Source organism: Ictalurus furcatus, chromosome 25 (assembly GCF_023375685.1).
Source record: "Ictalurus furcatus strain D&B chromosome 25, Billie_1.0, whole genome shotgun sequence".
NCBI classification, from domain to species: Eukaryota; Metazoa; Chordata; class Actinopteri; order Siluriformes; family Ictaluridae; genus Ictalurus; species Ictalurus furcatus.
The window spans coordinates 8,829,871-8,845,838 of NC_071279.1; the positions used below are offsets into that span (position 1 = coordinate 8,829,871).

At 38.1% G+C, this 15,968-nt stretch overlaps 1 protein-coding gene across 1 annotated transcript; it reads right to left on the reverse strand.

Annotated features, from left to right (window-relative positions):
• Positions 1–2,748: 2,748 nt before the first annotated feature.
• On the reverse strand, positions 2,749–12,703 carry fam167ab (family with sequence similarity 167 member Ab). Its single transcript, XM_053614003.1, has 3 exons — positions 12,426–12,703; positions 7,320–7,686; positions 2,749–3,906 (listed from the first exon to the last, which is right to left on the reverse strand). Exons 2-3 carry the CDS (start codon positions 7,677–7,679, stop codon positions 3,643–3,645), a joined length of 624 nt encoding a protein of 207 aa, XP_053469978.1. The 5' UTR covers positions 7,680–7,686; positions 12,426–12,703; the 3' UTR covers positions 2,749–3,642.
• Between the last annotated feature and the right edge of the window lie 3,265 nt (positions 12,704–15,968).

Sequence of the window (15,968 nt, forward strand, 5' to 3'; positions counted from 1 at the left end):
TTATTTATATTTTTTTTTACATTTTCTAATTGACATTCATACGCTCATGGGTTTTCTAGGTTTTTCTAAAGTGAAATATTCTATATTCAAATGAAGCAAATTTACAGCTGTAATTAAGGAGTCATTAGGAGATCTGCTTCCTTATTTATGTAATGTAATCTTTGCACAAAGCATAGGCAAGATGAAGACCATAGCATATAAGTGATCATTTTCATGCACATTAAACACACTGTGGTGTGCTGTGGATGGGATCATAGTCATCCTGGAAGACACTGCCCCTTCAGGGTACAAAAATGTTGTTGTTGTTTTTAAATCATAGGATAAATTTGATCAGTCAGAATAACTTTATCAATTTGCAGTGACTCTTCCCTGCAGAAAATATTTATAAGACTGCACTGTCCTACATTAAGGTCGTGTAAACACTTTACTGGCCACAAGCTTTTGAATCTTGATGGTTGCAGTCTGATTGACTCTCCACACTTCCATGCACCAGTTTTCAATAAGGCAAAAAAGAAAATTATGGCCTTGGTAGAAAGATAGTCATTCTACCAGACATGCGCTATACGGCATCTGTTTGAGGTTTGGAAACGGTCAGATCGTTTGGTTAACAGATGCTCCAGTCTATCTGGAAGTAAATGTTATTTAATTTATTGTGTTTATAATGTAGGAAATTGGATAATTTGAAACATACTTAATGATTATTGATATATATTGCTCTTTTTGCCTCCTCACATTGATGTTTGCCTAGATTTGTAATATTAAATATATAATATGTAATTGGGAATATAAATCAAATATACCTGAGATGAGTTATATAAGGAGAAAAAAAGTTTCAAAGTTGTCCTTTCATTTTGGACATACACCCATGCAAAGGAACAAGCAGTTAAAGAGATCTCTTTAAATAGGCATAAGCCTTTGCTAATGGTCCGAGTATGCAACCTTCTCTGCTAGATAAAGCGGATTAAATGATCCCAGGGTGGATAATAGAGGAGCCATGTTTTCTCCAGCCTGGTGTGACCTCAGCTTGGGTTACCTGAAGCGATGCTAAAAGTGTAGTAGGATAAGTCTGTGCTGTCCTAAAGAGACAAAATCTTTCATCTTGGGACAGGTCTTGGACAGAAAACATATTAGTAAGCATTTCTTTCTGTATGACTCGGGTTAAGCCTCTACAGGAACAGGTGCTGACTTTGGCAACCCTGACGTAAATGAATACCACAGTATTACATTATCTTTCCTGGTCAGATGGCTTGGTGCCTGCTGCAGGCAGAAAACCGCCAACTTCCTTTTTCTTTTTTCTTTCTTTTGAGACGGTAGATAATGTCTCAGAAAAGAGAGAGGAACATCTTAACCATGACAGTCTATTCACTCATATAACTGTGGCTCATTCATACAGCTGCATGATGTCCTTCTTGGATTTCAGAGGATGTCTGTGTGTGAAAGCTTTGTGTTGATCTGAAAGAGAAGCTCCTAAAAGAATTAAGGTGCAGACACACAATAAGAGGGAAGCCTCAGGCCTCAACAACAAAGGTAGGTCATATACTGTACGTCACTGCACAGACATAAACAGGAAGTCAGTCACTGTATCAAGGTTAAACATTGCACATCATGTGTCCTCATACATAAACAATTAATACTGTTATTCTGTGTACGTTCATTCTCAGGGATGGTTCCGTTGTTATAAATGTGTGATTAGTCATGCCATTAAAAGTATCCTTAGTCACGTGATACTGTCTCTTGGGAGCATGGAGTTTCCCTCCATTACTCCTTTTTGTGTGTTTTCCATTGATTGAAGCCAGTCATTGTGAGCGGCGGTGAAACAGTAACCTCCTGAAAGCAATCTTTTGGCAGCAACCCACCTGTCCTACTTTTGTTTCCCACATTATCTTATCCCGGGGCTTCTTTTTAAAAAGATGTGGATAAGTATCAGGGAATTTTCCCTTTCTGTTGTGTGGCACTGCTGTTGAATTGGAGTGGGCAGCAACAGGAGGTTGTCATGCTAGTTTATCCTAATTGCTCAGCTGAAAAAAAGGAGGAGATCATGTACTCTCATGAAGTTTTTCTTTGCTTCTTCATTTTAAAAGTGACTGACAAAATTCCACTGAACTTTTTTTATTAAACAAAGAAGTCAGTAGACTTGACTATAATGGCACTTAATCAGCGCAACATTTCTATCTACACTGTATGACTGATGATCTTTGATAGAGTGCTGTTATTAAAGTAGGTCCCCGGTCCATACGGAATCAAAGGACACACTTTAAAGGTAATTACACACAGCGCTGTAGAGTATTCGAGTCTGATTGATCAGCAGGTGTTTCGTTTTCCATAACGGCACGTCTCTGAGAATAATGCCAGCTGTCAGGCAAATCATGTGTTAATATTATTGCGCTCATTATCATTTCTGTAGTAACAGGTGTTTCATAAGGACTTGTATGGCAGATGTATTTAAAGGGAGGGAGCGGGCACAGTGGCTTAGTGTTTAGCATGCATGCCTTGCACCTCTGGGGCCCTGTGTGGGACCCTGAATGTTCTCCCCATGCTTTGGGGTACTCCAGTTTTCTCCCCAGTCCAGACATGCATTGTAAAATAAGAGACTAGTCGACGATTGACTGTTTTACAACATAACCAAAAACAGGATTCCTGTCTCAATGATGTTCCACAACATTAAACACAACTACTAAAGGTTAAAAAATTTGGCATGTCTTCCATTAATACATTAACAATTGTATTTGTTAGCAGATTGCTGAGTTAAAAGAGGAATACCTCAGTGATTAGTTTTCCTAGAACAGCTTGTTTTACTCCTAATTTGGGTTCTCTACAGACCATAGTAAATGTGCAGTACATCTGTAGAGTAAATGGTTTACTTAATATTGAGAATGTTCAGACTAATCTAGAATCTAGATCCCACACTACAGTAGGACATAAATAATAAAGTAATAGTAGTGGATACCAAAGCACTGAAAACTTTCATCCAAGCAATACAGTTTTAAACTGTATTACATCTTTCAGTGTAAACCCTTTATCAGATACAGAGCAGATAGAAAACACTCTTTATGAAATTCAGTTATTTGTTAAAATTTAAATTATTTATTTTATGAAATCTTGCACTAAATGTTCCATGGATAAATTATTAAGGTCCTGATTTGAGACACTTTGTCATATGTGCCAAATCTGAGTACGTTATTGAAATGAAAACTGAACAGCGGAAGGCAAGCTGGTACGGCGTATTCCTTCTTCTATTTGTAATAATTTGTATGATTATTCTTTCCTGTATCTGCTATAATTATGGCTGTAGAAAATTTTGTTCTAGCATGTACAAACCAATACAAAATGAAGTATAAGTTTTAAAGCATACTTTTTCCACATTCTGTGTGCCATAATTGTTCAAGTATTTTTTTCTTAATCGAGCTTATAAGGCTTGATGTGCAATTAAAATGATACAGATGATGTATACATATTGCATACAATGCAGAAATCAATGAAAACATTAAAAGCAAATTACACAGTGAGCGCAGTATAGCGGCTAACAGGTTCATGTTTCGTTACGAAATATGTCACAAAATATTTTGCACTATAATACATTTACATATAAGATCCTTGTTTTTACACTGAAGACAGGATACACGTGACTTGTTTACTTTTGGGCTAACAGAGGGAGAAGCGTCTCGTGTTTATGTTCATCTTAGTGACCCCAATCAGTCGGAGAGGTGCTGACAGACCAAACCCAGGTGTAACAGGACTATCGCACAGAAGATCAGAGAGCTCGTCGTGCTCCTCCAGGCCAAACGTGGCATCGTTGAGCATTCGTCGGTGCAGGTGGCACGTCTGCTCGATCTTCAGTTTGTTGATGTCTCCGCGTAGGCGCATGAGCTGGCGGGCAAGCTGCTGGTCCTGCAAACGCATCTCCTTCTGCAAACGAGGAGTGAAGGATATGAGTAATCTGATAAGATGCAAAGCCTCAGAGACATATTTCTGCTTCATGTCATAACTGTAGGTCATCACAAATGCACTCTGAATTCACCAGAAAAATATTTAAGTTTTCCTCCAAAGGTCATCCCACCACATGCACATGCTTAAAATGTAGTTGTTTTTATGATATTTAGATGTTCCATAGATATTTGAGGATAAGCTCACATATTTGCAGTTTCCTAAATTATATCTTAGCACAAAATTCAAGTAGTAGTTATTTTATTTTGCATAATTTATTTTTAGAACAAGTACAGCAAGAGAGTGTGACACCACAATGTGTGGTAGCTCAGCAATAAACTACAAACACCCTTCAAACTGCCATAATTGATGGAACATAATTTACAATGCCCGGTTTTCTAAGTGTAAATGTTCACAGACCCATGGATTGGCAAGTTTGGGGGGACTTATTTATTTATGTATTTTTAAATGCAAGATAAAATTGTGCATGTGGTGGACTGTAATAGCCCATATGTACCCGACAAATATCGGCTACGTCGTTGTGCAGCTTTACTCGAGTTAAAGCAGATAAATATAAACTTAAGAAAGATCCATATAAGAAAACATCTGCCTCAAGTCATGCTGATTTTATGGTGCGTTCAAGTCCTCCTGGGAAGTTTGTATTTATGAGTTGGGAAGTTGTAACTACGATGTCGTGCGTTCGAGTCACTTTAGTCGGAGCAAGATGGTGGTGTACCTTCTCTTAATTAACTACAAAAAATACAGCAAGGTTTTTAGCTCTACTTCTAGAAAACTAAGAATGTGCCTCAGCTGTGGTTTGTTTGTATTTTTAAAAAAATGTTTTTAATCAGTTTATGAAGCCATTGTAAACTTTATCGTTATATACTGTATTATATCGTAATTGTTCAATGCTATCATATTTTGTGCAGGCTATTAGCTTGATTTATTCTAAATTAAAAGACTTGCAAAGACGTGTTAAGCAGTTTGCTTGTATTTCAATAACTTGCTGCATATACCTGAAACATAATCACTGAAATCAGCTTCTGAGACGAGTAAACGTTCAATTTCAATATATTTACCATCAACTACAGATGTTGCATCCATTGATTCCAGCATGTTTTCTTACTGACACGCCCCCAACTGTCAGCCCCACCTCGGAAACTCTGGGCTCAAAGAAAATCCAGACTCGTAAATACCACTTTGTGGTGGTGTTCATGTGTGTTCAACTCATAAATTCGATCTTTCCGACAAGACTTCAACGCACCATTGGGGTGGCTGTGGCTCAGGTGGTAGAGAGCGGGTTGTCCACTAATTGTATGGGGTCTCCACATGCTGACGTGTCCTTGGGCAAGACACTGAACCTAGTTGCTCCCGATGTCAATCTAGCACCTTGCATGGCAGCTCTGCTACCATTGGTGTGTGTGTGTGAATGAGAAACAGTGTAAAGCGCTTTGTAGAACTGCTAAGGTTAAAAGCGCTATACAAGTGCAGACCATTAGTTACTGATGGTAAATTAGTTCCCCTTTCCCCCAGTTAGCCAATGGGAAACATGGGAAAGCATGAGCTAAACCTAACGAATGACAGCTTTATTCCTAATCTCCATAATATTAGCAAGCATGGTAACTCTGATGATGCAACTAGTTGAATACTATTAACCATACACAAAGTGCAAAATAGTTATTAGCCGTTTCTCAACATGCGTTCTTGCGTCCTCGTGTAATCATTCTACGTTGAAGTTCCGATACTCAAGAACCGGGGACACGTGAAATAACCTTGATGTGTTCTTAATATCGAGGACATAGACAGGATCCATTGGATGCAGACCTGAGCACACTGAACCTGTTCGAAGTCCCAGAAGTCATTGCGGTAAAACAATATCAGATGACAGAAATCTGACCCATACCTGTAGTTTTAACATCTTTTAACGACAATAATCTAAATAAATGATTTTGATATTTGATTTAGACTGAGATATATATGAGGTTGTTGAAAAGTCCAATTTATCCCTGAGAAGTATTTTAATTAAACTATGCTAGCTTCCATCCTGAGAGAATGGTAAACTCAGCTTAGTTTTTAGTTAACATGAGGTCTTTTAACCAGCTGAAACTTAGTATTTAGGGAGCACTGAAGAGATGAGGACCCTGTCCCGCTACTATAAATGAGATTTGGATCACCAGCACACTGACCAGGAAGTAGAGACTTCAGTGGCGCAAATTTTGGTGAGCGTGCTGGAGCAGTGTCTGTGTTGTTAAAGTGTATGTATTTTGTAGTGGAAAACTTATTTTCTTAGTCAGTATATTAGTTCATAATTAATATTTGAGATCCCATACGCTATTTTTTTTAGTTGAGCTCTCATGAAGTGCCATCATCATTATTATCCTCCTCCTCAGCTGGACACTCATGCTGTCGATCCAAATCTCACTAGCCAATTAGAGTAAATCGCTGTTAAGTCCCACCCACACGAGAGGTTTGTGCCAGAATGCTGAAGGTAATCTTGTGGAGCATAAACGAAAACTCTGGCAGTGCATTCATAAATCATAATTAGCAACAAGGAGGCTTAAAAAACTGTTAACAAAGAATGCTGTTTATTTAATTCCATACCTACTAGGTGTAAGAAAAACACCAGACCCCTGTTGAGCAATCATGGATTAAACTGGTGGAAGTAGAATCCACTCACACTAGTCTGCTCCTTTTCACTTCTGCTTACTTTGATAATAACAAAACGCTATTGTGATTACGTGACAATGGCGACTGGACATTCATGTTACAGAATGGCTAGCATGCTAATGGGTAAAATAAATGAAAGAGTCAAGGGCAATGCATCAAAATGGCAACATTATCCAACATGCTCGCCAAAATCTGCAGCAAAATAGGTCTTAAGAGGTTAGTTCATTTACTACATTGGTTAATTTTTGCTAATTAACTATCTTGTTTAATAAATATTAAACTTGTAATCTCCCACAGCAGGGCTTCACTACATTACTTCATTAGTTTATTCCATTTTTTCATGCTTAATAGCTAGCTAATTGGAGATGCTGGTTTTTATTTTCTAAGTGAGCATGTCAAGGAAATGCACATCCAAAATTAACTTTGTTTAATATGAAATATATAGCTTACAATAGTATTTACAGTGATCTATCCTAAATAATAAATAATCTGTAATCTCCCATAATGGGGCTTAAGACCTCTCTGGACATTCAGTATACTGTTTTACTCAAAGTAATAGGAGATACTAATTTTAATACTCTAATTGAGAGGTTTAAGGAAGAACGCATCCAAAACTTTATCCAACAAAAAAATGTGAAAAAGTCTTTACTATCAAATTTAATAAGATTTAACCTGTAATCCCCCACACTGAACCTCAACTACATCAACCACAATCAAGATTCTCTCACCAGTTCTTTCCTCAGCCAGATGAGAGCTTCATCAATATTCCCAAACCCTTTCAGGTTTCTTGAAGTCAGGCTGCATTCTTGTGTTAAATCCAACTTGTGCTCATTTCTTTCGGGCCTGTCTGTGTGTTCCTGTCCTGCACCTTCACCTAACACAGTGGACTTTGTTGGGTCAGATGGTCCTTTGGCACCGGTAGCTTCTACTTGGTCCTTCCACTCTTGATAGGAGGGTCTCCTGGTCTGTAGTCTTAGTCTCTCAGCCAAAGCCTTTAAATTTCTTAAATGGTCATCTGTTGCAACCTCCAGGTTATCACAGTCCAGGCTACTGATGTTGTTTACATTAATCTGTGGCAATGTGTCCATGGCTTGTCTAATATACAAACACAAGAGTAGTTAAAAATAAACTGGAGATAAACTGAAATGCTAATGCATCCTACTTTTTGCAATAGCTGATCACTAATGCTGATCAGGACCTTTGGAAGTGCAAATGAGTTTGCAGGGAAAAAGGAAACGAGAGATTCATGTAATGCGTCCTTTTATGTTTAACATCCAAATAGAGATTATTCACATCTTCTGTTTGGGAAAATATCATGTAAGCTTGATTCTTCCTTAAAGCAGAATATACAGTACCCTCCATTAATATTGGCACCCTTGGTAAGTATAAGCAAAGAAGGCTGTGAATAATTGTCTTTATTGCTTAACCTTTTGATCGTTTGTTTAAAAAAAATCACAAAAGTACTCTGCTCTCATGGATATCAAACAATTGCAAACACAACACAGGTTTATCAAAAAAAAAACAACCTTTTATTAAATATATCTGTACAACAATTATTGGCACCCTTTTAGTCAATAGTTTGTGCTACCTCCCTTTGCCAAGATAACAGCTCAGAGTCTTCTCCTATAATGCCTGATGAGGTTGAAGAATACATGGCAAGGATATGAGACCATTCCTCCATACAGAATCTCTCCAGATCGTTCACATTTCGAGCTCCACGCTGGTGGACTCTTCTCTTCAGTTCACCCCACAGGTTTTCTATGGGTTTCATGTCAGGGGACTGGGATGGCCATGGCAGGACTTTGATTTTGTGGTCAGTAAACCATGTTTGTGTTGATTTTGATGTATATTTTAGATCATTGTCCTGCTAGAAGATCCAACCACGGCCCATTTTAAGCTTTCTGGCAGAGGCAGTCAGGTTTTCATTTAATATCTGTTGATATTTGATAGAGTCCATGATGCCATGTATCCTAACAAAATGTCCAGGTCCTCTGGCAGAAAAACAGCCCCAAAACATTAAAGAGCCACCACCAATTTTAACCATGGTGCATGGGCATACTTTTCCATATGGCTACTTCTCTGTGTGTGCCAAAACCACCTCTGGTATTTATTGCCAAAAATCTCTATTTTGGTGTCATCTGACCATAGAACTCGATCCCATATGAAGTTCCAGTAGTGTCTAGCAAACTGAAGACGCTTGAGTTTGTATTTGGATGAGAGTGGAGGATTTTTTCTTGAAACCCTTCCAAACAACTTGTGGTGATGTAGGTGACTTCGGATTGTAGTTTTGGAGACTTTCTGACCCCAAGAAGCAACTAAATTCTGCAAGTCTCTAGCTGTGATCCTTGGAGATTTTTTGGCCACTCGAATCATCCTCTTCACAGTGCGTTGAGACAATATAGACACACGCCCAATTCCAGATTGATTCATAACATTTCCAGTTGACTGGAACTTCTTAATTATTGCCCTGATGGTGGAAATGGGCATTTTCAATGCTTGTGCTATTTTCTTATAGTCATTTCCCTTTTTGTGAAGCTCAACAACCTTTTGCTGCACATCACAGCTATATCCCTTGGCCTTAACCATTGTTATGAATGGGGAACTAAGGGAATTTGGCCTATGTGTTACCTCATATTTATACCCCTGTGAAACAGGAAGTCATGGTTGAACAATTTCCTGTTCCTAGTCACCCAGGTGTACTAAAAAAATGGAAATATAGTTCAAATATAGTTTTCTCATATGTATTCACAGGCAGTGAGAATAATTGTTGCACAACTATATTTAACAAATATATATTTTTTATAAACCTGTGTTGTGTTTGCAATTGTTTGATATCCATGAGAGGAGAGTATTTTTGTGAATTTTCTGAACAAAATATAAACATTTTCACAGCCTTCTTGGCTCATATTTACCAAGGGTGCCAATATTAGTGGAGGGTACTGTAGGTTTTTTCTTCCTGGCCTCAGGCAAGAAACAAGTTTGAGGAAATCCTTGAAAGAAAAGATGCACATTATATATAGATTTTTTTCTCCATAAATATGTCACTGCATATCCATATACCAGGAAATAAAATGACATAAACACTATATATCAATATCTATCTATCTATCTATCTATCTATATATATATATATATATATATATATATATATATATATATATATATATATATATATATATATATATATATATATATATATCTATGTATATATATACATACATATCTCAATCAGCAATACCATCCTCTTGACCAGTAACTTTTCTAAAGGCTCATACTAACTGTTCCCTTTCTACATCTCATGTCACTCTGGATCCTCCCAAGCTAGCAGTTGCCATGGTAACTTAAACCAGCCTATGAATCAGCATTTTGCTGTTACATGAAACAACACCTATAAGGCCTTGACAGATAAGTTGCAGCAGAGTGTATGATCCCAAAGCTTATGGTAAACAAGGATGACAAAGAGGTCACATCCTCCATATCCAATGTGCTGTTATAATATTAGTACACTAAGCAATTAGTTTTAATTTTATACTATTGAACTAATGGCAAGCAAACACTGCTTCCGTCAAGCCAATTTCGTAAAAAAAAATCCTTCAAAAGTTATTTGCCCTGCTCTTTCACTTGAATATTTTTAACTAAATTAACATGGCTATGTTTCTTGGACCGGATGTCAAATTCTCTTGTGTGTAGTTACACCAGACTGCATGGCGTCAACTGATGGCTAGTAATCTTATATTTTGTTGTATATATTTACTACATGGCACTTGTTATGTATTTATGTGTGTTTAAGAAGGTGAGAATTATAATTTGTAATGTACATTCAACTTAGAATTTGATTATGAAATGACCAGATCAATAGGAATTTTCCTAAGACTTGCGCTGAGGTCAAAGTCTCTGGATACATCAATATTCCAGCAACAACTCAAAGCTCTTGTGCATGTAAGAATGAGTAAGATCCAATTTGTTTAAAGATTCAAAGTTGTACAATCAATATGTCACCTAAGATAATAATAATCATAATAATAATTACAATAATAATAATAATAATAATGGCATTTGGTACTGGTTTATTCAATAACAAAACTTTCATCTAACCTAGCTGTAAGAACAAATAAGTTTAAGCGTTTTGTTTATAAATGCAGCTATATAATAACAGGCTACCTTGCATTCAGTTGTTGGTAAATCTCTAGGGTCCCCAACTTCATCCTGAGCTCGGGTTACTGTCCCTGTCGAATTGTGCATGTTCTTTTTGTGCCCGCGTGGGTTTCCTCTGGTTTCTCCAGTTTCCTCCCACCTCCCAAAACATGCAAGTAGGTGGATTGGTAATGTTAATTTGCCCTAAGTGTGTGAATGTGTGTGCATGGTGCCCCGTAATTGACAGGTGTCCCATTCTGGGTGTACTCCCACTTTTTGCTCAGTGTTCTTGGGATATGATTTAGATCCACCATGACCCTGACCAGGATAAAGTGGTTACTGAAGATGAATGAATAAATTAATTAATAAAATCCCATCCAAAATAAAGCTCACGTCATCTTTAAGGACAGCCTGATGTCTTGCTTTAATGGCATATCCAAATCCATCCATCTGCCATCCATCATATTCCATACCACCTGTCCTACATAGGGTCGTAGGGAGCCTGGAGCCTATCCCAGGGAACTCAGGCACAAGACAGAGGACACCCTGGACAGGGTGCCAACCCATCGCAGGCCACAATCATGCACTCATTTACACATTATGGACAATTTGGACATGCCAATCATGTCTTTGGACTTGGGGGGGAAACCGGAGTACCCGGAGGAAACCCCTAAAGCATGGGGAGAAGATGCAAACTCGTGCACACAAGGCGGAGGCTGGATTCCCCCAACCCCGGAAGTGCAAGGAAAATGTGCTAACCATTAAATCACTGTCATGTAAATACTCAGTGATTTTATCCCACTGATTATAAAGGTCTTGTGCCTCATTAAAATTAAAATATTGACTCCAACAGTCAACAAATATTCTGTTCTTGGTCTATGCCACCTAATGGATGTATAACCAGTGTTAGAGCCACATATAGGCTACTCATCTCTCATAAGAGTATCTCATCTGTACTCATCTGTCATAAGAGTATCCTATACATGCACTATTTGGTGATAAATTCTAATTATAGATGCCTCACTCTTGGAACATGCTTAGAAAAAAAGTTCAATATAGAACTCTACAGGGTTCTTTGGCTTGTCCCTCTGGAGGAACCATTAAAGGCTCTTTGTAGAACATAACAAACAGATCTCTGACAAGAAAACTCTAGAGTCTCTAGTTTCCTTATCAGAGAGGTTTCCAAGTAAAACCCCTTCATGAAAATTAAGCATTTACTATGAAAAGAAAAATCCTTTTATTCTGAGTAGCAGTGTTTTATTGTCATAAATTAAACTCGTGTGTTCTGTAACATAGTTATCTGATCTAAAAATAAATAAATAAAATCATTAATCTGAGGAAGCAAGAAGAATCCTCAGAGTAAATTGCCAGGAGCACATAGTGCTACCGGAGACTTGGTAATACTCCAGAAAGGTGCATCAGATCTGAATACAATATCAGCATCATATCCTATCTTTAAATCACACACATGTTGCAAATTCACACGGAAATCTGAAACATCTGGAAGCGTCATATTCCATGACAGAGCGCGAGCAGCATTATTATCTAAACTGGGAATGCTTATTAAAAATATTTTAAAGATTTATTTTCACACACACACACACACACACACACACACACACTCAAAAAGCTCGGTCACACGACACCATCTGCTCTAAATTGTAGAAATGAGTGACGTGTTGCTTTTAAAAGAGACTTACCGCTTGTATGGCTCTGAAGACGAAGGAAAGGAAGAAGCGCGTGAAGAAAGAAAAGAGTTGTGCGCTCGCTCGCGCTGCTCCTACTTTCCACTTGTTTTTGAATGAGAAAAGAGGGAGGAGGGGGGCGGGGTGTTGCGTCAGCTTCTGGTTACCACGGAGACAGCAAAGTATCTGATCACATCCTCGTAGTTTGCACACCAGCCAGGCTGTGGTCTAACTTCACATTTCCTCATGACACGGTTCAGTGGAGACAGTGAGCACAGTGACCTACACCCAACTGCTCCCTCTGTAGGGGACCTACTAGTGTAACTATTATAGCCTGTAAATCCCAGTAGTGCAACTATTATAGCCTATAATACCTACTAGTGCAACTAATATAGCCTATAATACCCAGTAGTGCAACTATTATACCCTATAATACCCAGTAGTGCAACTATTATAGCCTATAATACCCAGTAGTGCAACTATTATAGCCTGTAATACCCAGTAGTGCAACTATTATAGCCTGTAATACCCAGTAGTGCAACTATTATAGCCTGTAATACCCAGTAGTGCAACTATTATAGCCTATAATACCTACTAGTGCAACTAATATAGCCTATAATACCTACTAGTGCAACTAATATAGCCTATAATACCCAGTAGTGCAACTATTATAGCTTATAATACCCAGTAGTGCAACTATTATATCCTATAATACCCAGTAGTGCAACTATTATAGCCTATCACCTGAGCCACAGCCACCCCCAAGCTACCCCCGTCTTTGAACCCAAGCAGGCATCACAAGGTCTCTAAAATCTTGTTAATTTTATTTAATAATAAATAATGTAAAAAATAATTAGATTCATAATTAATGAATGAATCTGATAATAATAATAATAATAATAATAATAATAATAATAATAATAATAATAATAATAATAATGGCATTTGCTACTGGTTGAACCAATAATGAAACTTTCATCTAACCTAGCTGTAAGGACAAATAAGGTTAAAGGTTTTGTTTAGAAGTGCAGACATATAATAAGGGGGGGGGGGGGGGGGGGGCTTAGTGGTTAGCACATTTGCTTGCACCTCCAGGGTTGGGGTTTGATTCCTTTCTCCGCCTTGCATGCCTTTGCTTGATCTCACCATGCTTTGCTGGTTTCCTCTGGGTACTTCAGTTTCCTCCCCCAGTCCAAAAACATGCATTGCAGGCTGATTGGCATTTCCAAATTGTCCATGGTGTGTGAATGGGTGTGTGATTGTGTGTGTGATTGTGCCCTGCGATGGGTTGGCACCCCATCCAGGGTGTACCCTGTCTCATGCCTCATGTCCCCTGAGATAGGCTCCAGGCTCCCTGCATCCCTGTGTAGGATAAGCAGTTCAGAAAATGGATGGATGGATAATAATAATAATAATAATAATAATAATAATAATAATAATGCAGGAACACCTCCAGGGTTCGAATCCCACCTCCGCCCTGTGTGTGTGGAGTTTGCATGTTCTCCCTGTGCTTTGGGGGTTTCCTCCAGGTGCTCCGGTTACCTCCACCAGTCAAAAGACATGCGTTATAGGCTGCTTGCCGTTTCCAAACTGTCCATAGTGTGTGCCTTGTAATTGGTTGGCACCCCATCCAGGGTGTCCTCCACCTTGTGCCCCAAGTTCCCTGGGGTAGGCTCCAGGCTCCTCTGCGAGCCTGTGTAGGATAAACGGTACAGAAAATGGATAGATGGATAAATTGATAATAATAATAATAATAATAATAATAATAATAATAATAATAATACACGAAGCTATGAAACACAGTGTGCACTACTGTCATCTTGTGGTCAAAAGGATGAAAAGCCACTATTAATGTACTGCGTCCTGGTGGATGCTGCTGCAGCTTTTTGGGCTACAGCTAATAAATCTGTGTTCCAGTGATTTGAAAACATTCAAACAATACAGAATTACTTCTACTAGGACCACAGGCAGCTAGAAGTACTGTTTCTAATTATGTAATAACTCTGGATGGCCTTTCAAGTACATCATGTGCAGCAGTGAAATAGTCTCTCGTTTGAAGCTCATGTAGATAATATTAGAAGATAGCCCCATTTTCTTTTTTTCTTTTTTTTTTATATCTCAGAAACATTGCTAAGATAAGAAAATATAATGCTACTTGTCTAGGTTGGACTATTATAACACCTTGCTGTCTGGATGTTCCAGTAGGTGCATAAACAAGCTCCAGTTATTCCAGAATGTTGCAGCAGAGTATTTACTAGAATCAGATGATTTGACCACATAACAGTAAAATTTTGCATTGCTTATAAAATACTACTAATGAACTATAAAGCACTGAATGGTCTCCCTAAAAATAAAAAAGGTATTTTTTGATCCACCACACCTACTTCAATCAAAAGATGCAGGATCTTTGTGGGTACCTAGAATAATGAGAGTTACAGCAGGGGGCACAGTTATAAAACAGCCTTCCAACTGGTGTTTGGGACTCAGACACAGTCTCAATCTTTAAGTCTGGGCTGAAAACCTGTTTGAGGTAGTCAAGCCTTTTGTTAATAGGTTTATGTCTTAGGTGAAGGTGAAGATCTGTAGAGTTCATGGACATAGAGACTTTTGGTAAACTGAACACCATTCTCACATGTTCACTGTTGATGTTTGGACAGGTTTGTTGATTGTGGGCCAATTCATGTCCCAAAGCACCCTCATGAGTGTATTACCTTCTGGATTTTAATTACGCTGTCATAGCTAGTCTTGCCAGAGTCCCAACTTGCATTCTGCACAACTTGTACATCCTCTTCAATGCCTATAGGACAAGAACACACTTAATAATCTGTTCTCAAAAGAAACAATTTTGACTTCATTTATTTTAAGCCATTCATCATGTGTAGACACCATAACATTTTTCATATAATTAATGAATTGTTTTTTTTTTTAATTATAAACAAACAAAACCACTTATCCTACTGGGTCACAGGGAACCTGGAGCCTATCCCAGGGAGCATTGGGCACAAGGCAGGGTACAGTGCAGACAGGGTGCTAATCCATAGCACATACAATCACATACACATTCACACAATATGGACACTTTGGACATGCCAATCAGCCAAACATAGTTGTCTTTGGACAGGGGGAGGAAACGACCGCAGCATAGGGAGAACATGCAAACTGCACACACAGGGCAGCGGCAGGAATTGAACCCCCAACCCTGGAGGTTTGAGGCGACCATGCAAACCACTAACCCACCATGCACCACAAAATTGTTTAATTTATTTATTTATTTATGCAAGAGTAACATCGATAGACACAGAGCACACTGTCTCACTGGAGCATCATATTTATTTAAACTTTTCCATGTAAAAGTATTTTGTATCTACTGTTTTTCATGCTCAGGTAATTGTAATTTTGGGTGTCCTGGAAGGAAATTAATCATCTGTACCTCTCTTTTCTCACATATTTAAAAACAAGTTTATCATTAAAAAGATTTCTGTAAAAACAATAAATACAACTCATATGTAAATGTGTAAAAAAGTGCACAAAATCATGAAACCTCTTCATGAATATACT

Bases quoted from the DNA above. Each gene is read 5' to 3' on its own strand.
- fam167ab (XM_053614003.1), bottom strand. From the start codon at position 7,679: ATGGACACATTGCCACAGATTAATGTAAACAACATCAGTAGCCTGGAC. The intron at 3,907-7,319 runs GTGAGAGAATCT...CCTCGTTTGCAG, and splicing joins TCTGGCTGAGGAAAGAACTG to AAGGAGATGCGTTTGCAGGA.